This window comes from Chinchilla lanigera, unplaced genomic scaffold (genome assembly GCF_000276665.1).
Source record: "Chinchilla lanigera isolate Chin_1 unplaced genomic scaffold, ChiLan1.0 scaffold00006, whole genome shotgun sequence".
Lineage (NCBI taxonomy): Eukaryota > Metazoa > Chordata > Mammalia > Rodentia > Chinchillidae > Chinchilla > Chinchilla lanigera.
In genome coordinates, this window is record NW_004955407.1 from 3379891 (window position 1) to 3405611 (window position 25721).

The 25721-nt window shown below is 37.4% G+C and overlaps 3 protein-coding genes and 1 non-coding gene across 8 annotated transcripts in view; 2 read left to right on the top strand and 2 right to left on the bottom strand.

Annotated features, from left to right (window-relative positions):
- Nsun3 (NOP2/Sun domain family, member 3) overlaps window positions 1-17399 on the bottom strand; it is a 75044-nt gene extending 57645 nt beyond the window's left edge. For 2 of the 4 annotated variants that reach the window (XM_013503538.1, XM_005375515.2), the window contains exons 1-3: window positions 17249-17329; window positions 16445-16554; window positions 8143-8486 (exon numbers count right to left, since the gene is read on the bottom strand). In XM_013503538.1, the coding sequence (XP_013358992.1) occupies window positions 8143-8486; window positions 16445-16554; window positions 17249-17305 (511 nt within the window). In that variant the 5' untranslated portion in view covers window positions 17306-17329. Of the gene's footprint in view, window positions 1-8142; window positions 8487-16444; window positions 16555-17248; window positions 17336-17357 lie in introns of those variants that run through there. The other 2 variants (XM_013503546.1, XM_013503551.1) reach the window with 2 other exon arrangements.
- The window catches only part of Stx19 (syntaxin 19), a 40138-nt gene continuing 31810 nt past the window's right edge, over window positions 17394-25721 (top strand). For both annotated transcript variants that reach the window (XM_013503563.1, XM_005375506.1), the window contains exons 1-2: window positions 17394-17486; window positions 17771-17837. The gene's annotated coding sequence lies outside the window, so the exon portion shown is untranslated. The remainder of the gene's footprint in view (window positions 17487-17770; window positions 17838-25721) is intronic.
- The window catches only part of Arl13b (ADP-ribosylation factor-like 13B), a gene marked incomplete in the record, with an annotated part of 75626 nt that continues 72228 nt past the window's right edge, over window positions 22324-25721 (bottom strand). The window contains 1 exon segment of the mRNA XM_005375514.2: window positions 22324-23094. Within this exon segment, the coding sequence (XP_005375571.2) occupies window positions 23018-23094 (77 nt within the window).
- Trnaa-ggc lies at window positions 23421-23492 on the top strand. Its single transcript has one exon. It is a non-coding gene; the product is annotated as a tRNA-Ala (tRNA).

The window sequence follows — 25721 nt, forward strand, 5'->3', positions numbered from 1 at the left end:
ATCAACACACAAAAATCAATAATGTTCCTGTACACTAACAATGAACTCACTGAAGAAGAAATTGGGAAAAAATACCATTCATAATAGCACCAAGAAAAATTAAATACTTAGGAATTAACCTAAGGAAGTGAAAGACTTCCATAATGAAAACTACAATGCTCTTAAAAAGGAAATTGAAGAGGACATCAGAAAATGAAAAGATGCACTCTATTCCTGGACAGGGAGAATCCATGTGGTCAAAATGGTCAGAATTCCAAAACTAATATATAGATTTCACAAAATCTCAATCAAAACACCAATAGCATTCTTCACAGAGCTGGAGAGAAAATACTCCTAAAATTCACTGGAACCAGGAGAGATGCAGAAAAGCAAGATAAATTCTGAGTAATAACAGCAAAGCAGGAGGCCTCACAATACTACAAAGATACAAAATTGAAAGCAGCATGGTAATGGCACAAAAACAGACATGTGGATTCATGGGACAGAAAAGAGTCTACAGATTCAACTATTTGCTGGGTGTGGTGATGCACACCTGTAATCCCAACACTTGGGAGGCTGAGTCAGGAGGATCGTTGTAAGTTCGAGAGTAGCCTGGGCTACAAAGTGAGCTCAAGGCCAGCTTGAATTGCATAGTGAGACCCTGTCTCAAAAAGACAAAAAAAAAAAAGATTCAACTATCTGATTTTGGCAAAGGAGCCAAAAATATAATGGCCTCTCTTTAATAAACGAGGTTGTGAAAACTAGCTATCCACATGCAGAAGACTGAACCTTGACCCACATCTCTCACCATGTACTAAATAAAAATCAAAATGGATCGAAGAATTAAAGGTTAAAACAGAAAAAATCTGCTGAAGGATACAACAGGTAACACTCTTGCAGTCACAGGTGTAGGCAAGGACTTTCTGGACAATACCCAGTTGTATAGCAGATAGTACTGAGAAACAGCGATCACATCAAATTTAAAAGCTCTGCACAGCAAAACAACCAACAGAGTGAAAAGAAAACTTACACAGTGGAAAATATTTTTGCCTGGTATTCCTCACATATGGGACTAACATCTAGAATATATATATAAAATAATTAGACTCCCCCAAAATAAAAGACCCAGCTGGGGATATAACTCAGTGGCACAAGTCCCTGCCTGGCAAGAGCAAGGTCCTGAGTTTGATTCCCAGCACCAAAACAAAGAAAAAAACAAAGAAAAAAAAGCAAAATAAAAGGCCCAATCAAAAAATGGGTAAGTGAAAAAAAAAAAAAAATGGGTAACTGAAATGACAGGACACTTCACAGAAAAAGAAGTACAAATCACCAACAAATATGTGAAAACATGCTCAACATCACTGGTAATCAAAGAAATGCAAACTAAAACAACAATGAGATTTCATCTTACCTCAGAAAGAATAGCCATCATTAAAAAATTAAATAATAAGTGCTGGTGAGGCTGAGGGAAAAAAGGAATCCCTGTACACTCCTGGTAAGAATGTATACTAGTACAAGCACTATGGCAATCAACATGGAGATTCCTCATAAAACCAAAACTAGAAATTCCATTTGACCCAGCTATTCACCTTCTAGATACCTTATTAAGAGAGTTAAAGATATCATGTTACATTGACATGTGCATAACTATATTTATAACAGCACAATTCATACTAGTTAAATCTTGGAAACAGCCTAGATGTCCATTAACACATGAATTGATAAAGAAAATGTAATATTTATACCCAATTAAGATCTATACTGCCTAAAGAAAGATAAGCTTCAGTCATTTACAGGAAAATGGATGACTCTTGAAACCATGTTATGTGAAACAAATCAAGCTTAAATATCGCATGTTTTTTTTTTTTAATGAGAAACCCAAATTATAAATAAAGCACAAAGTAAAAGACAGATGACAGGAGGTAGAAACACAGCTCTTTCTCAAATGGGAAGTGGATCAAGGGTGAAAGGTGGAGGAAAGGAATGAAAAAAGGAATTAAAATGTCGTATGTACATACCAATTCCACGCAACAAATGTAAACATTATGTGTTAAAAACATGTATTCATAAAGAAAAATTTTAAAATACAGCAAATATTCGAATTACTGGAGTTCTAGAAGTATTTAAAAATGCCAAAGAACCAGGCATGGTGGTGCACTCCTGTAATCCCAGCACGTGGAAGGCTGAGGCAAGAAAGTCACTGTGAGTTTGAGGCCAGCCAGGGCTACAAAGTGAGCTCAAGGCCAGCCTGAACTACACAGCGAGACCCTGTGTCCAAAAAATAACAATAACAAAAAAAAAAAGCCAAAGGAATGGAAAGCCCATTCACAGTGGTCATAATGAAAATTCTCAAACCTCAAGAAAGATACAAATATCCAGCTATAGGAAGGGCAATGGTTACCAGTCTAGTCAACTAAACCAAATATATATCAAGAATAACCAAAGTCTCAAAAAGTTAAAATGAAAAAATTCAAAGCAGCAAGATGAGGGAAACATAAGACAAGAGCGTCCTAGGCAGACTTCTCAGCAGAGACTTCCGATAGGCCAGAAAGGAGGATGAGAGTTCACGGTATTAAAGGAGAAAACAAAACAACATACAGCACTGCCAACTAAGAACACTGTCCCCAGCAGATAGGCTTTAGATATGAAGATGAGAGAGACATCTCTGAAAATGCAGAGTGCATCAGCCTTCAAACTGAAAGAAAGAAAATGAATAAGAAGAAAACATGGGAAGGTATAAAACTCAGTGGTATGAGTAATTATGCAGACAAACGCAGAACACTCTAATATTGTAAACATGATACATAGTCCATTTATATCTCTAATGTAAAGACAAAAAAACAAAGCAATTAAAATAGATACATTAACATGTGAAAAGATGGGCAATATAGAAAGATGTTCTGTAAAACAGAACATCAGAAATTCACGCTGTGGGGAGAAATGAAGTATAAGTGTAGATTATTTATGTAATGATAAAAGGATCAATACAGCAGGTGAAAATAACAGTCTGAATATATATGCACCCGGTATCAGAGTACTAAATACATATAGCAAATATTAACAGACTGGAAGGGAGATAGACTTGAGTACGATACTAGGAGGCTTTAACACCCTACTTTCAGCAATGGATAAATCATACAGACAGAAACTCAAGAATCAGGGCCTATCAGACACTGTAAAATACTGTCCCAAATATATACTGTTTTCCATAGCGCACCAAGCATTTTTCAGGACCGACCATGAAGTAGCCCACAAAACAAGTCTCAACAAAGTTTTTAAAAATTGGTATTATACTGAGTATCTTTTCTGACCACAGTGTAATAAAACCAGAAGTGAACACCACCATCTTTGGAAATTAACAAATACATGGAAACTATACAATTTATACTTGAATAGTAATAGGTAAAGAAAGAAATAAAGAATGAACTTAAAAGTTTTTTGAGAAAAGTAAAAATGAAAATGCAATATACCAATGCTATGAGACACAGCAAAAGTAGTACTAACACAGACATTTATAGCAATGGATACCTATATGAAAAATCAGAAAAAATCTCAAATAACTACCTCAAGGAAGTAGAAAAAATAAGAATAAAACCAACTCAAGATTAGAACAAAAGGGGCTGGGGATTTAGCTCAGCGGCAAAGTGCCTGCCTGGCAAGCGCAAGGTCGTGAGTTCGGTTCCCGGTACCGGAGAAGAACCAAAAAAAAAAAAAGATTAGAACACAGAATAAAAACAATAAATCTAAGCAAAAATAAATGAAATGGACTTTAAAATACGCCAACTGTCAATAAAATGAAGAGCTGGTCCTTCAAAAACATGAACAAAATTGACCAAAAGGTATACGAACTAGGAAAAAGAGAAGATTCAGAAAATCAGAGATGAAAAGAGAGACACGAAAACTGCAAAGGATCATTACAGATTTTTACAAACAGCTTGATAAATGCGAAGAAATAAAGGCAATCCTGGATACAGATTGAATATAGCCTCACCAGATTGAATCCTGAAATAACTGAAAACCTGAACAGAGCTCTAATGAGTAACAGCATTGAGAAGTAATAAAAAAATCTCCTATTAAAGAAAAAGCCCAGGACCACATAATGTCACTGATGAATTCTACCAAAAATCTTAAAGAACTAGTACCAATTTTTTAAAATTCTTCCAAATATTAAAGAGGAAATTCTCAACTATACATAATAAAAATTGCCTTGACATGCAAACAGGACAAGAACACAGCAAAATTATAGGCCTATTTCCTTGATGAACTACAAGTAAAAATTACTGATAAATTACTAACACATAAACAGTTGCCCTGTGCCATGTGCCACTCTGCCTTGGAACCAGCCTCTTTGGACTGAAACCTCCACAAACTGTAAGCTAAATAAATCTTTCATTTTCTCCTTCATTTTGGGAGTTGGGTATTTTGTCTTAGCAACGAGAGAAAAGCAACCAAGACAACTTCTATACTCTGCCATCCAATGCTTTACAAACAGTATGTGCACATAAGATGTGGCTGACCTAATTTGAAAAATGGCATTATAGTAAAGAATACTTAAATCACTACAAGTGAAAATCAAGCTATTATTAAACAATACCTTTAGTCAAGATTCTCAATTCAGCATTTTAAAATAGCTCCCAGGTAAACTATAGTTTTATGATGTATCATTACTTTACATACATATGGATTTTATTTGAAATGATCTTAGGTTAACTTTTAAAATTATGCATTTGCCAGGTGTGGTGGTGCACACCTGTAATCCCAGCACTTAGGAGGCTAAGGCAGGAGGATCACTGTGAGTTCGAGACCAGCCTGGGCTACAAAGTGAGCTCAAGGCCAGCCTGAACTGCACAGGAAGACCCTGTCTCAAAAAGACAGAAAAAAAAAAAAAAAATATGCAATATATGGTAAAAGGCAAAAGATTTATGCAATCTGAAGAGAAATCAGATATGTAATACATGGAGTTTCATACATATATGATATGTGATCTGAATATACAGTGAATGTTTAAATTAAAAATTTTATTATAGTAAAAGACACATTGCCATTAATTTCTCTCAAAATACTCCAGCCTCACTTTGAACACACTTAACCCAGCCTTCTTACAACCATCTGAAGAAGTTCTGGAAGTCTTCTGTGAACATCTCCATGAGTGTGATGAAATTACGGGGAATGCTACTGCTGAGTGATGTCCAATGGGCAGGCAGGCTCATACAAACATTCCAGTGTGTACGCATCCACACCATTTACCAGATCAGGCATCGGGCAACTTTTGGCTCTTTCCCAAAGTGAAAATGACCATTAAAAGGTAAATGTTTTAAATTCATTCAGAACACTAAGACAGTCATAAAAGCACAATTAATCACACTCACCAAAGAGGACTTCCAGAACTGCTTCAGAAAGTGTCAAGAACAATGGGATGAGTGTGTTTGAAGTGAGAGGGAGTATTCTGGGAGTGATTAATGACCATGTATCTTGTACTGTAACAATTTTTTTAATTTAAACATTCGCCACAATTATCACTCACATCTCATATACAATAACAGAGACAATTAATTTCAATTATGTCAACATTCAATTTAGGCAGGGAAAAGGGTAAACTTAACATATTCCTGAAAAAGACACTAAGCCTTTAGCATATGTACATGGCAGCCTGGCTCATGTAAAGGAAATGAAATAGTTTCACTCATTTATTTTAGTGCATAAAATTCAAGAAAAAACAAATCTTGCCTCATTTCAAGTTCTTCCAATTATTTTTGGTGCCATGCATCTAATTATGATTATGTTTAGAACCCTCTCAGTGTAAAAAGTGGAGCAGCAATATTGTCCTCTGTACTAAAAGCGCTGTGAGGGCTAGTGGTAGGGCTCTTTGAGGTAGCCAGAAGCAGAGTCACAAATTCACAAATGATCACTATGGATTTGCTAAAGTTTAGTTGACATTAAATTAAAATACATCTGAGCGTTCAACCCCTTACAGGTTCTGGTTTACAGAGCCCTTGTTACAGACTGTCCCTCTGCTCACATGCAAGTCAGCAGTAGAGCATCAACAGGAGACTGGAAGCGAGTCATCAATACAACAGTGAAAATGTCTTCAGATCCCGGCTCTGTCCCTTACCTTGGACAATTTAGTTAACTTCTCTTTGACTCGGTTTCATCTATAAAATGGGGTTAATGATCACCAACTCACAGCATTGTGACAGTAAGGTAGATAGAGGAATAGGTAATAGATACATACATACATACATACATACATACATAGACAGACATCACACTATGTTCTTCTAAGTCCCAAGACTTTAGATTTTTGTATGAAGATACCACTTTAGAAGCAGAGACTGAACCATATTTTAAAAGTATAGATTTACACAGTGTGATTAATACAGTCCATGGGACCTTGTTCTAAAATGGCCATTATTTTCATTATTATACAAAGAAGATGAAAAATAGAGAGTTCGAGAAAATCCTACTGGGGAAGGAGATTCCTGAGGTAAAAACTGAAGGAAGCAAGGGCTCAGGGAAGAAGGGAAAGTGGCAGAGTGTGCAAAAAGACCTAGAGACAGAAGGAACAGAAACAAAGGCAAAAGCCATTCAATACAGAAAGGGGTCTTACCAATTTCATCACCAAGGGTAACTAGATGGCAGAAGGGTGTCACTGACAGTTGGTAACTGATCGTATCATCTTGACAGGTTTGGGAGCTCGCAAGGGGAGTAGAAAAGCACACCTCCAGGTATGTCTGAGCAGGTCATGGAGATGTGACCTTGGACAGTCACTGGCCCATTTCTGTCTAGAGCTGTTTCCCTGCTCTGCTTCCCCCCACCACGAACTAAGCAGCTCTGCTGTGCCATGCTCTTCTGCCAATGATGCCCCTGCTCGGAGCCTACTAACCCATTGACTGAACTCGGAAACAATGTGCCAAATAAACCTTTCCTCTTTTAAGCTATGCGTGTTGAGTACTTGGTCCTAGTGAACTAACAGAAACAGTGAATACTCCAGGAGGTGACAGCCTTCAACAAGACAGGTGACCAGGCTACTCAATCAATCTTAGTATGCTAATGTTTTCCTATTTACATTCATAGTTGTTTGCCTTTTTCTGTTAAGGGCAGGATACTACAAAGCTGTGCTAAGAAAAAACAGTGGTCAGTCCATCACGCTAACAACTGGGCCAAAATAAAAGGAAAACATGAGCTTTTTAATCATTCAAATCTGTGAGCCTCCTTGCCCAAAATAATGGCCAGTACTAATCTACAGAAATGTGCTGCATAAATTGCACACTCAGCACAGCCACCATTTTAAGTTTTGCTTATAGAAGCGTTCATTAGCATTGCTGCTAAAATCCAAACTCCAGCACTGTAGCTAACCTAATTTGGGTTTTAAGCATGAGCATGAAGACATCTGTACATCTTAGAAAACCATTATCATTAATCCTACTTAGATGAAAATCTACTTTATTTGGCACACTGCCTGAGGTTCACTGCCCTTGGCATAAAAATAGGAAGATTTTTCCCCACTTCAAACTCACAGAACAGATCAGTTTGTTTTGGGGTTCTTAAATCAATTCCCTTATTCTACAAATGTGTAAAATATTTATACCTGCTAATAAAGGTAATTTAAGGTTAAAATGCACTTTCTCCAAAACGGAAATCAAGTTTGAAACTTCCCTTTCGTTTTTACAATACTAAACATTATGTGCCTAGAAGTAATGAGTTTATATATTGTATGCCTTGTAAGAATGTGAATATGTGAATATTGTCAAAGAACACAAAAAGAGTTGAAATAAAAACAAATACTCCTTTTGATACAATTCTATAGCACTTCAGCTAAATTATAAAAACTGTAAGAAACCTTAAGAAACAATCTTGATGTTTTGTAATGTCTTACACCAAACTACCACAAGCTTCAGTGACTAGCTTACAGAACTGTAGAATATCAGTACAGTGTATTTTCTCTTCAATATACAGTCAACTGATATATTTGTATCAATGCCATGTATAATTGGATTCTCATTTCTCATAATTTTTACACTCTATTTCAACGGCAAATGTTCTCCAGGAAAGAAATAAATTAGTTTTCAAACTCAATCTTCCATTTCTCCCTACGTACTTTAAAAGTATTTTTAACACAGAGGTATTAAAAGGCTGTTAATTATTGAAAGAAAAGCACACTACCTGGCCATGCACACTGCAACAGTGCCACTGATTTGCCTCCAGGAGCAGCACACAGATCCAAAACCTTCTCTCCATCCCTTAATTCTAGAGCCAGTACTGGAAGAAGAGAAGCAGCGTTCAGAAGATAGTATTTTTTCAGATTTCCAGTTTGATGTCTTTCTGAAGGCATTCGGTCTGGAGTTCTGCTGAGGTAACATTTCATTGATTTAGGATAGTAGGGTAAAGACCCTTGAAAAAGTCTCTGATAGCCCTTCAAATGTAAATCCTTTTCCAGTTCATAAGGGTAATTGAATCGGTTGAGGAGGACAGCATACTGCCACAATGATGGAGATGTTAGTACATCCCTGAAAATGGAAAAAAAGTGAATATTAATATTAAAGGCTTCAATTCCATTTTATATTATTAATGAGGTTGGGACGGAGTCCTACGTTCACACCTGGCTTTGACGTGACCTTTAATCACCAGCAAATAGATATACCAGGTGTCCTACGTTTGCACTCTACTTACTCCTGATTTCCAAAGACAGGATCAGTCTTTGTGACATCTCCTTTTGCTTCCTGAGGCCCTCAAATGCCTTGACCCTGTTCTGTTAGAAGCCTGTCTGTATTTAAAAATTAGATATTATTCATTGTGGCTTTTTAAACTTAATTTAAATCATTAAAATTGTATTATAATTACTGTTCTTTTTTCTTTAAACTCTGAATCAGAGAGTTATGTTCCACTTGCCTCAGCCTTAAATCTTCCCTATAGATTCTTATCATGTCAAAAGTCCTGGCGTTCACACAATTGTACATCTATGAAACTATATTTTTGTCTAGCCCTGTTTGCACAAGAAACTGTTTTGGTTAGACACAAGAATATTAATACTGGTGGGAAAACTATTATCATCAAAATGTTTGAAGGGATGAGTATTAGTTTTCCTCTGGTGCAGAAAAAAGGCATGACGAGCTAACTCCAGCAGACTCTACAGTAATGAAGTTAATGAGCTGATGAGCGGCTCAGATGATTCAGATCCAAGGATGATTTAAAAATCACTTATGCACTGAGGCGGCAGGCTTTCCACCCAACAGCTTTACCTTCCTATGTTTGTATTTGGTCCAATTAGATCTCTTGACAATCACAAACTCACATCAACTGACAGATGATACAGCAAGAAATATTTAATTTATTTACTAGCTGACCTTTCTGGCTGAGTTATTTGGGAGCTTCATTAACCATAGTCAATTAAATAAATTCCAGCTGCTACTCACCCTGGAGCTGCCAATATGAGGAATGGCTGGAATGAAATCTAACACCTGCGACTCAAGCACACCATGCAAATTTCAATTTCGGGTAATATGTGGAACTACTTTCTCTTTTCACTGCCTTTTGCCATGGATGAGATGGTGCATCACAGGATCCCGGCATATCTGCTTCAGCTATTTCAGAGGGTGCCTACTTTAAGAAAGTGATTTCCAAACTTTAATGTGCATGTGGGGTGAAACAGACGCTGCTGATCTCCAGGACCACACTTGGGTGAGTATTGCTTGAAAATAGACCCCTGAAGAGAAATCTGTGAATGCCACTGTTACACATCTTTTGAAAGTACATCTTAATTTTATCCCAGAAGCTGGATGAAAACTTATACTACACTGTGAGTCATGTTTAAGAAGTGGTCAGAGGGGCTGGGGATTTAGCTCAGGGGCAAAGCGCCTGCCTGGCAAGCGCAAGGTCGTGAGTTCGGTTCCCGGTACCGGAGAAAAAAAAACAAAAAAAAAAAGAAGTGGTCAGAAACATAATTTATACAGACTGGAGTAGGCTTCATGTACCCACCTCTTAGCTAACAAAGGGTAGGATACTTTCAGCTGGTTAATATCAGATAGGGCAATTTACTCACTATTCTTTTTCTTTCTGAACATTCAAACCTATTTTTGGGTATTCATTCTTTCAAGTGATTTTCAGAATCAATTGGTCACTAAAAAATAATTTATAAAGTAATTGTGTATACATATAATACACTTCATTAAGATTATATTAAATGTACTAAACCTGGAGAGAATTAACATCTTTATTGTAATTGAGTCTTACAACGCTGAGAACAGTATTTCTTCATTTAGTCATAATTTTCTCTCAGCTCTCCAAGTCAAGGTCACTAATACTGTATACTTCCTTTGAGGCATGTTACTTACTGGGACTGTCATGTTAGAACACTATACTTGTTTTATATCACCTAATACGGAATGTGCTAACCAGGAAAAGTGAAAAAGTAAGTTCCAAGGCAAAGGCAATGGCACACATGGCAGCTGAAAACTTGGACAGAGTGCTGTAAATAGCCTGTGCCGGCACACCCCTCAAAAAGCCTCCTGTAGTACCCTAACCTCCAATATGCTAACAGACACTCATTCTCTAACTATACACTATGCAACAACTATACACCTGGTATATCTATTTACTGATGATTAAAGGTCACATCAAAGCCAGGTGTGGTAGCGCATGCCGTAACTCCAGCACTCTGGAGGCTGAGCCGGGTGGATCACAGCGAGTTCAAGGCCAGCCTGGGCTACACAGTAAATTCAAGGCTATGCAGTGAGACCCTCTCTCAAAAAAAGTCACATCAACTTCATGCTAAGCACATCAATATATTGATGATATAAAATTAGCTTATGTTTAAATTTCTAAGAAACAAAAGAAAATATTAAGTAAATTTACTATAAGACAACTATTAAGTGAAAATGAACAGACGGTGCACAGGTGTGACCAAGCTTTGAGAAAGTCACTGAAGCTACTAATGCATCAGCACAAGTCACTCTGCCTGTTCATCCCCAAATGCCTTACGTAGGGACCATAGGTTAATTTTCTGTGTCTTCAACTAAGTGCTGGGGACTAGGTCTGTGAATAAATTAATCTGATTACTTTTATTTATGAACCTCTTGATTTACTATTACTTGTTTATTGATGGGGGGCAGTGCTAGAAATTGAACATAGGGCCTGACACATTCCAACCTGTGGTTCACCACGGAGCGTCACTGAAGCCCACCTGTTACTATTTTTAAAAATTTAAATTCAAATTTTTGCCAGGGATTTAGCTCAGTGGTGCAGCACCCGCCTGACAAGCATGAGGTCCTGAGCTCAATTTCTTGTACCCAAATTTAATTAAGTTTTAGTAAAGCTTTGAAAAATTGCTAATTTGGACACTGATAATATGATTTTTCACTTCACTTTTCTGTGACATTGTTTTCTCCTCCTATTCTCGATTTAACTTTTCTATATAATGAAGACAAAAACTATTTTATCTAGAAATTGCTAAGCACAAGTGATATATAATGAAAGAATTTAAATTTCCATGTTTAGAAAAGTAAAATTCCTCATTTTAATACTATTATCATCCACTAGCAGGTGGTCATTCCACATTTTAAATCTTGCTTGGAGAATAAATCAATTCGTGGAAATGCATCAAAGCATGACTTCCATACTTTGCCATTTTATTTCTATTCTTCAGAGATTCTCATGAGCTGATAGCATCCTACGTTTTGACAGTTTCTTTTCTTGACAGTGTTTCTTCCTTATCTCTCATTTGGAGCACTTTACATATGTTATGAATGGTACCTCAGATTGAAGTCCTGAGAATCTGTATTTCTGGTGAAAACAAAAAACTAAAAATAAAGAATGAAAGGACTGCTTCAAATTAGGGAACGATGCATACACGAGCAAGACTATAAGCCCAGATCCTTCACAGCAGCACAAATGGCAGAAAAAAAGGCACGTAGATTTTTTTTGGTTTTTTTTTTTTTTTTTGGTTTTTCCCTGTACTGGGAATCGAACTCACAACCTTGCACTTGCCAGGCAGGCGCTGTGCCACTGAGCTAAATCCCCAGCTCCAAAGGCATGTAGTTTTAAGTCACAGGTCTGGCTTGTCATAACTGTGAGGGCTGGGGATATAGCTCAGCAGCACAAGCACCCGTCTGGCAAGATCGAGGTCCCGAGTTTGATTCCCCATACCAAAAAAAAAAAAAAAAGACACAAGTTGTCATAACTGTGAGACACCTGCCGATGCTTGACTTTAAAAGGGGCTAAAAATTTCAGGGCTCTGCACAGATTAATGTAGAAAATGTATGTAAGCCAACATATGTGATAAAAGAGAGATCTAAACACTAGCTAATTTCTCTCTCCCCTAACCATCCCACTTCACTCCCCTTTTCAAATTCAAGTAATACTACAGTGTTTACTAATAGTTATGGAAGTTTCCTTTCTGGACGTGAACTCTGGGTCAGTGAGATCAGACTTATATATTTTGTTATTCGTTTCTTCATTTGTTTTTAGTGAAATGCGCGTAAAACTTCTGCAGTTCAGACGGATTTCCAGTTAATCCTCCCTCATGTATATTCAGACGGATTTCCAGTTAATCCTCCCTCACGTATGTTTGAGGACAGGAGCCATATAATTTCCCTTTGTATCCTCAGTGCACAGCACAATGCACAGGACATAAACTTTGCTTAAATTGTGAATAAATGAATGACTTGTCCAAGTACTAAGGTTCTTCTTTGTCAGGAAAGAAATGCTAGAATTAGTAAATTATAACAATAAAATCTTGGAATTATAACAGCTGTATAAACAAAATGTAATGGAAACAAACACAAGTGGGAAAGTTTGATGATTAATAATATAACAAAAATGTTTATATTGAGAGTTTACTACATGTCAATATTCATTTTGTGTACATGCATGTATATATATTCATTTCACCTTCTCGAACATGTTTTTTCCCATTTTACATAAGAGGTCAGTGAGGAGAGATATTCAATAACTTATCTAGTTCATAAGCTCCAAGATGCTGAGATGGATCTGAATCCACACGGATGACCACTGTGCAAAGAAGGAAGAACAGCACTCCTAGCTGAGGGAACAGCATATACACAACCATGAAGGGATCTCCTTCGTCACAATATGACCTTTGGTTCAAATGTAATTACCACAGACAGTGAGGGAGCAAAGACGGATGAACACAACTGAATACGGAGGCACTGAGAAGCAACAGGACAGAGAGAGCACCAGACTCCTAAGCCGCACTCAGGGAGCTGTGTGTCCGAAAATCGGCTGACCCTGCGTGCTTCAGCTGCCTATCTGTGCGTGGACATAACTCTACCGTAGGAAGTTGCACAGAGGATAACTGTGATTTCTATAATGAGAATACTGCAAGCACAAAGTTCCATAAAAAAGCTGATTAGAATAAGCAAACCAATATACATACCAGAAATGGGAGACTATGGCTATTGAAATATGCCAGATAAGAGATGAAGAAGCCCTAAGTAGTAGCAGTGGAGTTAGAAAGGATGTTCAAAATAAGAAATTTCTCAATTAGAAGCAACAGCCTTTGATAGCTATTTCAGATTCTGATAAAGGAAGAGTAGCGGTATACGGCAAGTAGTACTGTATATAGTTAGGGAGAAACCAAGACTACTCTCACTTCTGACACCAACTACAATTTCAAGGATCACAAGAGCACTGTCAAATTTGATTACTCACTAAAAGGATACACAAAACTCATGGAAAGGTGTTAAAACTCACCAATATGGTATGGTTTCCTTCAACAAAAGCACACAGATTAAAATCAGTCTTAGAAAAAAGATCTGCTGAGATCACAAAATTCAAAGCATGGAGCTGCCAGTTGTCCTCTCCACTGTGAGCAGGGACTAGCTTTTCCCGCCAATAACGTGCCCGTATGCACAGGAGTACTGGCAAAGATGCTCACCAAAGCCACAGTGTCCACTTTTTATTGAGGAGCAGTCACGAGGATATATGTGACTGCCCCCCACACACACTATCAGCCCCTCTGGAGGCTGAGCTGGTACCTGTAGTTGCTAGGCCCAGGTCAGCATAAATCACATTGTTACTAGGTGTGGCGTAAGACTCCAGGTAAAACAGACACTCTTATCTAGTACATTTCAAGGACTCAGTGATCACCTCCTAGGAGCTGAGAGCAGATGTCGGACTTAATTTTGGCTAAGATTCAATCTTTACAACAAAAGTAGTCAAGGTATGGAGGAAATAAAAGATATAACCATGCTGACAGTTCTGTCTTCAGCTGAGATAAAATATGCAAGTAGCAAAGACAGCATAAGTGTGGAAGAGAAAAATATTAATATGCTTTTGAGCTTGCTGAATATGAAAATTCAGTGTAGTGGCCTGACAACACACAAGTATGGGACTTAATCGGGGGAAAGATTGCAGTTGAGATGACAGCATGATGAAACACTAAAGTTATGCCGTGCATGGACTCAGAGAACACGTAGGTAACAAGCACAGCAATGACGGAACCACACGAATTTTAACTTCTAAGGGATTCTCAGGTGACTCAGCAAGAAAGACCATTATAAAATAGGAAAATGAAAGAAAAAATTCTAAATCTTTTCCCATTACTATAGGAAACTAAAATTACTGAGTAAATTATAGATGAGGGGAGGGGTAACCCAATTTCCCCTGAAAGTAGACTCCAAACACAATGTTATGTCAAGAAAATAAATAGTTATGGAACAAAAGTATGTAATTCTGCCCTCATTTCCCTCTGCTATTTTCCATGTTCACTATTTTCCAAAAACGCTTTTATTTTGCTTATGGCAAACTTAGCACATGTTTATGCAAAACTCAAATTACCATGAAAATCCAACCAAAAGGTAGATGAAGCAGAAAGCACTGCTAATTAAATGGAGTTGAGGTTCACTGCTCATTTCGTTTAGGGTCAAATAATAATTTTGTAAGTCTGACTTAGCATACTAAATAGAAAAATAATTCATTACAGGGTATGGATAGCCAGATCACTATAAAATCTGTAGATGAAATCTTTGAAATCCACATTTGCCTAATTCCATCTCAGGTATGAGCAGCAATATATAAAAGGATTAGCTGGAAGGTACTGAATCAGAGAGCCCAGGCACAAGGCCCAGCTTTGCAGCTTACCATCTGAATGAACTCAGGCAAGTTACTTAAACTGCATGTAGTATCCTCAGGTGAAAACTTAGAAGCAAATCTCTTAGGTTTGGTCTGGGGAATCCCCTAAATCAGTATTGTCTGGCAAATGATAAGCATATAAGATATCTGGATATTCTAAGTATCTTTATCTACTTAAAAGCTCATTAATTTATTATACACTTCACTACTCATGCTCTGTGACACAAGATACCCATTTTGAAACTGTTCTGAAATAAGGGCTGGACACATTTTCATATAGTATTTGAGTTTCCTAAATAGCCTCATCTGTCCTATATCTACATCAGAACACTTTATTATCTTTATTAGCCAAGACTTAACCTTTAACAATGCTCAGAACTGTCCTTTTTGAAGGAGAAATACTTATTAACAGGAGAGAAGGAAAAAGACAACCATCTGAGAAATTACTGCCTGAAACAAGTTCCAGACATTATCTGTACCCACTGAACTATTTTGGGGGCCTGTGGAAGACATATTGGGCTGCTGTCACTAATTTCCCCAGCAGGGCACCCTTCCCTCAGGCTAGGATATGTTTCTTCTCACCCAGGTAATTTTTATAAGTCACCAAGACCTGGCTTTTCCTCAGAACTTCACTTGCATCTTCTGACTTTGACAGACATAACAAGATACTCCTGCCTATCTCTATCATAATACTGAGTAAACTGTATCACTTTACATAGTTTACACCATATCCTTTTGCTTAAATCCCTATGAACACTAGACTACTTGCCAACTAGACAATGAGGACTGTCTTGCTCTAAGTACCCAAGGGGCACTGTATATCACTACTGTATCAAGCACTCAATGTCAAAAGTCCATATAGCAATGATGGTTAACAGCAAAACTCACCAAACATACCAAGTTTCTCTCATTTGCTTTATGTACTAAACTTTCATTTTTATAATACATTCAAAGAATTTATGTACCTGCAGGTATTTGTTCAAAATATAGCCAACCACAGACATAACATGGAAGGAATATAATTACTGAAGTATAACAGCATAAATAAACAAGTCGGCTTTACAGACTTGTATTCGTTTTTTAATTTTAGGAACTAATAAACTATCCCCCAAATTTTTAAGATTTTTATAGGACAGTATAATTACTTTTGTCCATTTGCACAAGCCTGTCTCATAGATGAAAGCAACTGCTCACAACAAAGGTACAATAACTTTTGCTTAATATCCGCACAAAATTTACTTCTCCCCCTGCCATTTCCTTTTACTTCCTCCTTCCCATAGGCCCTGAGGGAGTGGGCGCCACATTTCAATTCCTGCACCTTTCACCCTCACCGTGTCCACTGTCTCAGCTCACAGAACCGAGAGAGCATCATACTAACCTTACTGTGCTCCAGGAACCTCCAAGTTCTCTGGAATACTCCTTGTCAAAGTGCTCCAACACAACTCTGCAAATCTGCTTTGCAAGCTTGCCTTCCGATTTTGCTTTCAGCTACGATGGTAAGAAATATATGCTGACACACACTGATAGTACAAATTTATTGAAATTAACATTAGCACAGTCTACTGTTTAACAACTTTTAAAAGAATTACGTTTTTGCAATGAGATCAATACACTACTTGTAACAAAACTGTATTAGTGACACTATGCAAAAAGTTACTCTGTCAATACCATGAAGCAAAGATTAAGACAGAAACGAACACTAAGAAACTGTCATAAAACAGCTCCTTTTTCAATATCCAGGGTCGAAGTGACTATTAGGGCGAACTTCGTGAAAGGCACACGGGAACTCGACTATCCTGGCAAATTTGCTGTAAATCTGAAAGTATTCCAGATTCTTTTTTAAAGTTTATTTACAAAGAAGTGCCGCCCTCGTTTCTTCTTTAACTCCTCGCCACTGGTTCATTGATTGGTTCAAGACAAGCGTCCCGGGCCCGGAAAAGGTCTCAGCGGGGCCGCGGAAGGATCCCGCGCGCCGAGTCGGCGCTGCGTCGAGGGAGCCAATCACCGGGCGACACAGGAGCGCGGGGTCACAGGGGCCTCAAAGGCAGGGCGGCGGGCGCGCGGTGTAACGCCGGACTCGGGCCAGCGGAGCCAAAAACGCCCTCTCCTCCCCGGCCTCCCTCGCCCTCCGACCGCGCAGCGAACTGGTTCGGAGGCGCCCGGCCGGACCCTAGGGCCTCACCCGAGTCAGCATTATCCTCCGCGAGCTTCTGCACAACAGTTCTACACCACTTAGCATCGAAAGCCGTCCGCCCACACAAAGAACAAGTAGATTTCCGGCACTGGCCCACCTTCGCGCACATCCTCACTGTCCTGTTGAAGTTCTCGCGAGATTGTTTCCCTTCAGTCTCAAAATCTCGCCACAAGCCTAAATCTCGCGAGAGGCACACGCGGAGTTTCCCTGTGCATGGCCGGGGGAGGTAGGTGTTTGTAGGTCGGGACCAGGGGCCTGTCGGGCACAGACCCTCGGGGGCCAGGTCGGAGCCCGCGGCGCACACTGTGGGCGCATGGGCTTTAGAAGCTACGAAACTCAGCGTGCTGCACTGACTGTGTGCATGGGTTCGAGGAGAGGTGGGCTGTCTCTGCCAGGCTGTCTTGTCCTAGTTCTAGGCTCAGAGGCGCGGCAAGTGAATCTATCAAATCTGTCGACCCGGCAACTTTTCAAATGCAGTGAAAAAAAAACTTTTTGGTTTCTGTTTCCTAGGATGAGGCACGGGGATAATCTCTCCTAAAAATGGGAAATGTTTAAAAGATTACATGGAGATACACAGGTAAGGTGCACGGATCCGTTCCCTGCTGTTGTGTCAAGATTTTATCATCTCGCTTCCACACCAGAGACTGAAATGACCCGATAGCCAGCTTTCCGTCTTCTACAAAAGCCGGTTTTAAAGGTCCTCAGAATAATGTGTCACATCCATTCTGCTAAGAGCGGTTCACTTGCTCTGTTAGTGTTTAGTTGCTCCCTTGTAGCCGCCATCAGTGACTTACCGATACGCTGAGCGTCGTCCCTGATACCAGTATCATCCCTTTTGAATGGGCCTTGATGCTCAGACTGGATCCATGGGTATAACAAGGTTGCGAGTGTATTAACCGCATGAAAAGTTAAGTGGGTTTATCACTAATGAAATTTAAAGCTTCATACATTCAAACAAGTTTCCCAGTAATCTAAAAATGAAACTTACTAGAATTTAAATTTGGTGCAGAAGACAATATGGTATTCACGAGTAAAAAGATTAAATGGGTATTACTGACTGAATGTTACAGAATCGATTAGCATTATTGATGAGGACATCTCTAGGCAAAAAAAAAAAAAAAAAAGTTTCATCTAACTAAGCATCTCTGGGGTGAAATCAGTTCACCGAAGGGGTGTTTCTGAATGAGTGCACTTTATGGACCATGTCCTGTACTAGCTGTTCCATATTTACATACAACACACCTCAAACCCCTGCACATTTAGACGGAGGCTTATTTTGCTCCCAAAAAAGTTGAGGACAGGCTCTGTAGTAAAATAATCAAATTTCAGAGATCCCTCAGCTCCTTAAAATTGGTAGAAAAACATAAGAGAAACGTCTGTCCACTGATAGGAACAGAGAAAAAAGTTTTAGGCAAGATTGGACTTTCATTTCAGGTGAAGTGCTTAATTTATTAGTTTAGGGATCCACGTGATGAGTACAAACTCCAGTAGACAATCCACTGCAATGGGGAACTAAGTATAATACTTCCATTTTATTTAGTTTAATAGTTTTAATTTCCTTACTTAGGGGGTAAAATATATGTAGTTTAACATATAACAGGTACAGAAGGTATCCCTGATGCAAGTATCACCAGTTAAAAGAAAGTTAAAGTATGGAATTTGTTGCTTCCAAATTTGTATGTTGAAGCCTTAATCCCCAGCATGTCAGAATGTGTATTTGTAGGTACAGGCTTTGAAGAGGTGACTAGGTTAAGTGAGACAGTGAAGGTTAAGCACTAATCCACTAAGATTATAAAAAGTAGAATATTGGGCACAATGAGCAACACCAGGGGCAAGGGCATGGTAAATTGGCAGCCATCTGTAAGTCCAAATTGAGAGGCTTCAGGAAAAATTAAACATGTGGCACCTTGATCTTGGATCTCCATCCTCTGGAACAGAGAAAATAAGTTTATGTTCTAAACCACCCAATGTGTGGAATTAGTTATGGCATCCCTAGAAAACTAATATAATGAGGTAAAAATGTGTGTTAAAATTTCTTACTGATATATTATTATAAAAATTTGGAGTGTACTCATTCACTTACCTGGGTCAAAAATACTGCTTCTTCAACAGTACCTAAAAGGAATTTATAGTTCATACCCTAAACAACCAAATGATTGTTTCTTCCCTATTTTCTCTTTAATTATAAGTTGAGGCTCTTCTTCAGAGAAGATTCTGATTTCCTAGTTTTGTCTAAAAACAAAAAAAACCCTAGATTCTATTATTTGGTTCTGCAAAACTAAAGAATTACTGTTATTTTGATGATCTATGCCACACGTAAGTGTAAGATGTGAAATACCTGAATTTGTTCTATGCATCAGCTATAACGTTTCTTGATAAAATTAATCAGTATTAGGAGAACCTCAGCCACAAAATATATTCCTCTTACAGAAGAACTTAGACATTACAGCCAAAGACAATCCAATTTATAACCTACAGCTGTATTTATATAAGCAATTTCATTTTGAAAAGCTTTGGCACCTGAAAGCATTAATTTGTTTACTTGCAAAAGGAGAAATTAAATACTATGAGGAGCATGGCATATCAAACAGTGTCACATCAAAATATCATAGTAACAGTGAAAAACAAGCTGCAAATACAGTGTCTTTATGGGTGAACTTTTCCTGAGTACTGACAGGGTGTTTTACTTATTAAGTAAATTAGAGATTTTCATTTAGCACATAAAAGAGCCAAAGTCTGGATTAAGGAAAACACTGTGCTTAAATAATTTATATAAAATCAGAAATTTGATTTTCCTGTTCTAAAAATACACCAAATTACAAAAATAATTCAAAAGTTGAATAAAACACAGAACCAATATAACTCTAAAAAGAACACTATCAACATTTTGCAACATTTCCTTCTAGTGTTTCTATGCATAGTTTGACACTTGTTATCAATTACAGCAATATTATATATAGTTGATACATATGAATTTTCCAATAGAAGCTCTTAGAATTATCTTTTAAATAAGTAAAAATATACATGTTGGCCAGTACTTTAACAAAAGACAGACACTAAGCCAACTAGAGTAAGGTGCTATAATGCTATATTTAGCTGCCTTTAAAAATCACATTTCTCAGTTACATATGTGTATAATCATATGAAATTTTTTTCATGAAAATAACAAGTTCATTATTTTAATCTACTGATTCATCTTTAAGTCAAATTAGAAATCTTTATTCAGAGAAAATCATTTAAACCCAATGAATGAAAAGAAAAACAGTATACTGATATAAATTATTTTTATTGTGTAAAATGTTATAATTCAAGATAATTAAGAATAAAAATGCAGCATATATAAATGTAGCATGTATCAAAATAGGCAGTTAATTACTAAAATCCACCTGGATTTACAAAATGTCTTTTAAAGCATTTTTAAAAGCATTTTTAGAATGCTTCATGAAAGCAAATTAATTTTTGAGAGAGCTATATAAAACATTGATTCTATTTTACAGTACACTTAATTTCAAAACTATTTTATTTGTGTTTATTAAATGGAATCAGTAGTTACTGTGCATTGCAGTAAACATGGATAGGAAAGAAAAATGTTAAGAACTTTACTTTCACACCAGATGAATATTAAATAGCATTTTTAAAGTTAATAAACATAAACGTTACAAAAGGAACAAAAGAGATGAGCAATTATTCCTCTAAATTCCAATTCAGAATTTACAGTGTATCTTCTGTCATACATTCCCTCACATTTCAGCCCCTTCTCAAATTTGGATTGTCATCTGTTGTGCATCTCATGTTGGATGCTTTTTGCTCACTGAGTGTGCCAGGTAGGTCCATGTACAAATTCTGAGAAACTACCATGCTGACTATAGTAACAAGCAGCCTGATTAATAGTAGTTCAGTCACTTAAAAATGTGAAATGAAATGTGGTGCTCTAAAGTAAAATTTCAAAAGTAATATTAAATACCTTAGACATACCTATGTTATCCTCAGATAACGTTAAATGCTTGCTGTCTGTATACAGCACCAAATGCATCTATTTTTTTTTTTTTTTTTTTTGAGACAGGGTTTCCGCTATGCAGTTCAGGCTGGCCTTGAACTCACTTTGTAGCCCAGATTGGCCTGGAACTCGCAGTGATCCTCCTGCTTCTGCCTCCCAAGTGCTGGGATTAGAGAAGTGTGCCACCACACCCAGCCTGAAACCCACCAATCTTACAGTGATTGAGAAATTATTTTGTTATATGATTTTCATCTGGTTATAAAGGCCTGCTGTAAATGATATGAATCTTTACTAAAAATATATGTAGCTTGCCAAAATAACAAATAAATAATCCTATATATGTCATTCTTAAGTGTAAGAGAAATACATTTTAAATCGAGAAATTATTTTGGAATCATTTCTTTTTAAAAGTTGTTGAGCCAACATTTTTATCCTTATTGCTTTTGTACTAAAGCTATTTGTTGTCATAGTGTCTGGACCTGCAGCAGATTGTTCCATATGTTTTGCCTTTAACTTTAAGGCATGGCCGGGGCAATAGCTCAGAGGCACAAGCATCTGCCTAGCAAGCATAAGGTCCTGAGTTCAATTCCTGATATTAAAAAAACACTTTGAAGTTCCAGTGGCGCAATCGGTTAGCGCGCAGTACTTATAGAAAAAAACTTCAAGGCATGGAAAAAATGAGAATAATGTAAGAGTCACTGTGGCTTCTAATAGAACAAAGCACCTTGAGCTCTGAAAGTGTCTGACATTTAAAATAGGAGTTTCCTGGAAATTTTAATAATATCTCATGAATATATTTTTATTAATTTTAAAGATTTAAGTTAAAAAAGTACATCAACACTCTTTACTGATAATTTATAGTTATCAACAAAGGAAACAAAAAACAAAAACAAATTTGAACTCTCTCCTTGGGTGATATTTTCAAATCATATAATTTGGTAGGATAAAGACCAGAGAATCTGCTGGGTAGTACATGCCTGTAATCCCAGTGCTCAGGAGGCTGAGACAGGAGGATTGTTCCAAGTTTGAGACCAGCCTGGGCTACAAAGTGAGCTCACACCCTGCCTGAACTGCATAGACCCTGGCTCAAAAAAAAATAAAACAATAAAAAAATCAGAGAATCTGTTTTTTTAAAAAGGCATTATTTTAAAGGTCAAGTTAGGATATACAGTTCAAGAATAATGTTATTACAAAACATACCTTGAGCCATAAAATATTTCTTGTTTATGGTAGTTCATATCTACCAAATATATCAACTTTTCCAGACACAATTTAAACAAAGCATTTATAGAAAAGTGCACAACGTAATACTAATTTCTTTAAAAAGTTTTAGAAAAATACAAAAATAGTTTTTAAAAAAAGCTAGGTTATAAATTCCCAGATGTTCCCGTTTCATACATACGCACTTTGAAAAATGTTTAACTTAGAAATGCAGACTACCAAAGGAGGCTATGCAGAGTCCATCGGTTCTCAGGTTTCCTCAGGAATACACCCAGGAAGGGGATGTATGAACCAAAAGTCAACATTAAGTCTCACTAACTTGGTCCAAATGCTGATCCCATGTATTAGTCATTTTGTTCCCTTTCTGCTTTAACCACGAAGAACATGGAGAAGTCATTATCAGGACTGGTCCTTGGCTACGCATCTCCTCACTAAAAATCACTGGCAGTCCGGCCCCCGGCATCAGGGATCAAGGTTTCTCTCCCTTGAGAAAGAGGTCCGTCCGCTCGCTGCGCGCAGAGAGCCGCTCCGCACCTCGGCTATGCGATCGCATCATGAGAGGCGCGACTGGGTCTCTGTCTCACAGCCAGAGGAGGAAGCGGCTTCCCGTGGAGATCTACATCAGCAAGGGAGCCGAGAACACAGAACCGTCACGCTAGTCACTTCTCACATCGCCCATTATTTTTCAGCCAATAACTTTAAAAAACTAAGCCATGTACTGACTTGTTCAGTGAAGCAATGGGAGGGGAGACAGGAAGAATAAAAAAAAAAAAAAAAGAATCCAAGAAAACTTCAATTAATTCAAAACAGAACAACTAGGGCAAATTGTATGTGACTGAAAAAATGTGGCACCAGACAAATACATATATTATTATTATTTTTGTTTCCAACTGCACATTCACATTAAACTCAACAAATGCAGAATACTTAAAATCTGTGCCTGGGGATAGAGCTCAGTGGTACAGCACCTGCCTGGCAAGCAGGAGGTCCTGAGTTCGATTCCCAGTATCAACACATACATCCACACAGACAGACAGACATAAATAAAATCTACACAGTGTATTTCTAAGGTCTTGATAAATCAGTATTTGCACTGCCATATGTTGTTATGTAGTGGCTGCTACTTGTAGGTATTTTAGGAAAAGCAAGTTGGACTCTTACAATAATGCATCAATATAATTCAGTGAATCAGTGCCTATTTCATACAAAAATGTCTTGCCCTTCATAATAAATATCTATCCCTTATAAATTGGCCTCTGAATTTAATGACATGTATAAGCCATCAACAGGTAATTATTTTCTAATCTATTACCTGAAGATTATTCTAGAGGCATAGGTGTTCAGGATTATTTGAAATAAATACATTATTTGAAATAAATAAATAAAAACAAATACTTGAGGATCACCACAAGTTCAAGGCCAGCCCAGGCTACACAATGAGTTCAAGACTGACCTGAACTACGTAGTGAGATTATTTGAAATAAATTTTTCAGGATTATTTGAAATACATACATTAAAAATGTATTAGGAAAGAGTAATTTTTTTAAAACAACTATTAATTCAAAGCAACTATTAAGCTGTACAGATGCTCTAACAGACCCTAATGTAACAGTGAAACATAGTGAGTTAGAGGTGTGTGTTTCTGAGCTGGACACACCAAGTTCAAACCCTAATTCTGCCCCTTCTTAGCTACATGAACTTTGAGCACAGGTTCCTCGTGAACAAAGTGGATAGATACTGTTGCTCATTTAATACAGTTATCTGGGAGAATTGAAAAATTTTAAACAGTGGTAGCTATAAGATATCTAATTATTAATATTGCTATAATTAAAGTGACAACAGGTACCTAATTATTTTAATAAATTTAAAATATCCATTCTCTAATTTCTTGAGTTCAAAATGAGTGAGAATTTTATATGACAGAACTCATAATTAAGCCAGAGTAACTATGTTTTGTCCCAGATTTTATTACTGGAATTTAAAAGTACTTTTGTGAAAAGATGTATGAACTCCATGTAAAAAAATGTGTCCCTCCCAAGGAATCAGTTTGATTTCAGGAGATTTTGTACTATTTCATTGCCAGAAAATGGAATTATACTAGAAAAAATAGGCTTCTTATTGCCTCTATCACAGAAAATATTGTTGATGAGGGTACTGAACTAAAATGACTAACTTAATTGCCAGCACACTTTTTTATAAAGAACTTCAAACTTTTTAACCTGAACATTGAAAACCAGTAAAACCAGTAAAATTATAGCCGGACATGGTGGCGCACACCTATAATCCTAGCACTCAGGAGGCTGAGGCTGGAGGATCACCACAAGTTCAAGGCCAGCCCGGGCTACACAGTGAGTTCAAGACCAACCTGAACTACGTAGTGAGACCCTCTCTCAAAAAGACAAAACAAAACAAAAAACCCACAATATTTTATCTTCTTTCCTAATTTTAAAGTTTCAAAATATTCTTTAGTTTGCATACTCATTATCTGCAACTAGCAGGATTAATTTCTTCTAGTGTACAATAATAATACCTAACATACTGATAAAGTACAGATTGGGAGTGCACACAGTATATATAGAATCTCTTTTCAAGTCTCCCTGAAGCATCCCTCTCGCCTACTACACTGAGCAAATTCTGTAGTCTACAAAAGCAATTAGAAAAGTAGATGAAATTGTTACCAAGGTAAATAAATGTCTATAGTCAAAGTATGAGAATCTGCCTTAAAAATTCTCAATCTGATTTTAGCGAGATTTTTTCAACTCAGCAATTTTTAATGGCCAAAGCACAGTGGTGCCTCAGCTAACAAACCTGCTTCTTTCCAGGATCCTGGTCATGAACCCAGATGGAGGAGAAGCAAATCAAATTCAGTGGTTAGGTTCAGTGTTGACTTTACTGGGGAAACTAGTAGGTTCTCAATTAAATGCTCGTTCATCATGGATGTTACCTACTTGCCATCAATCTTTCATCAACATGCTTATAAATATAAAGGCAAGTAAGTATGTCTAAAGCTGAGAGCCTGGCATGGTGGCGCACACCTGTGATCCCAACACTTGGGAGGCTGATGCAGAAGGATCACCATGAGTTTGAGGTCAGCCTGAGCTACATAAGTGAGTTCAAGCCCTGCCTGCACTACATAGGGAGAGACTGTCTCAAAAATTAATTAACTAATTAATTTTTCAAAGCTGAGAAAAAGAAGAGGATGCAATTATTCGCTACCTAGCAGAATATCTAATGAACATATCC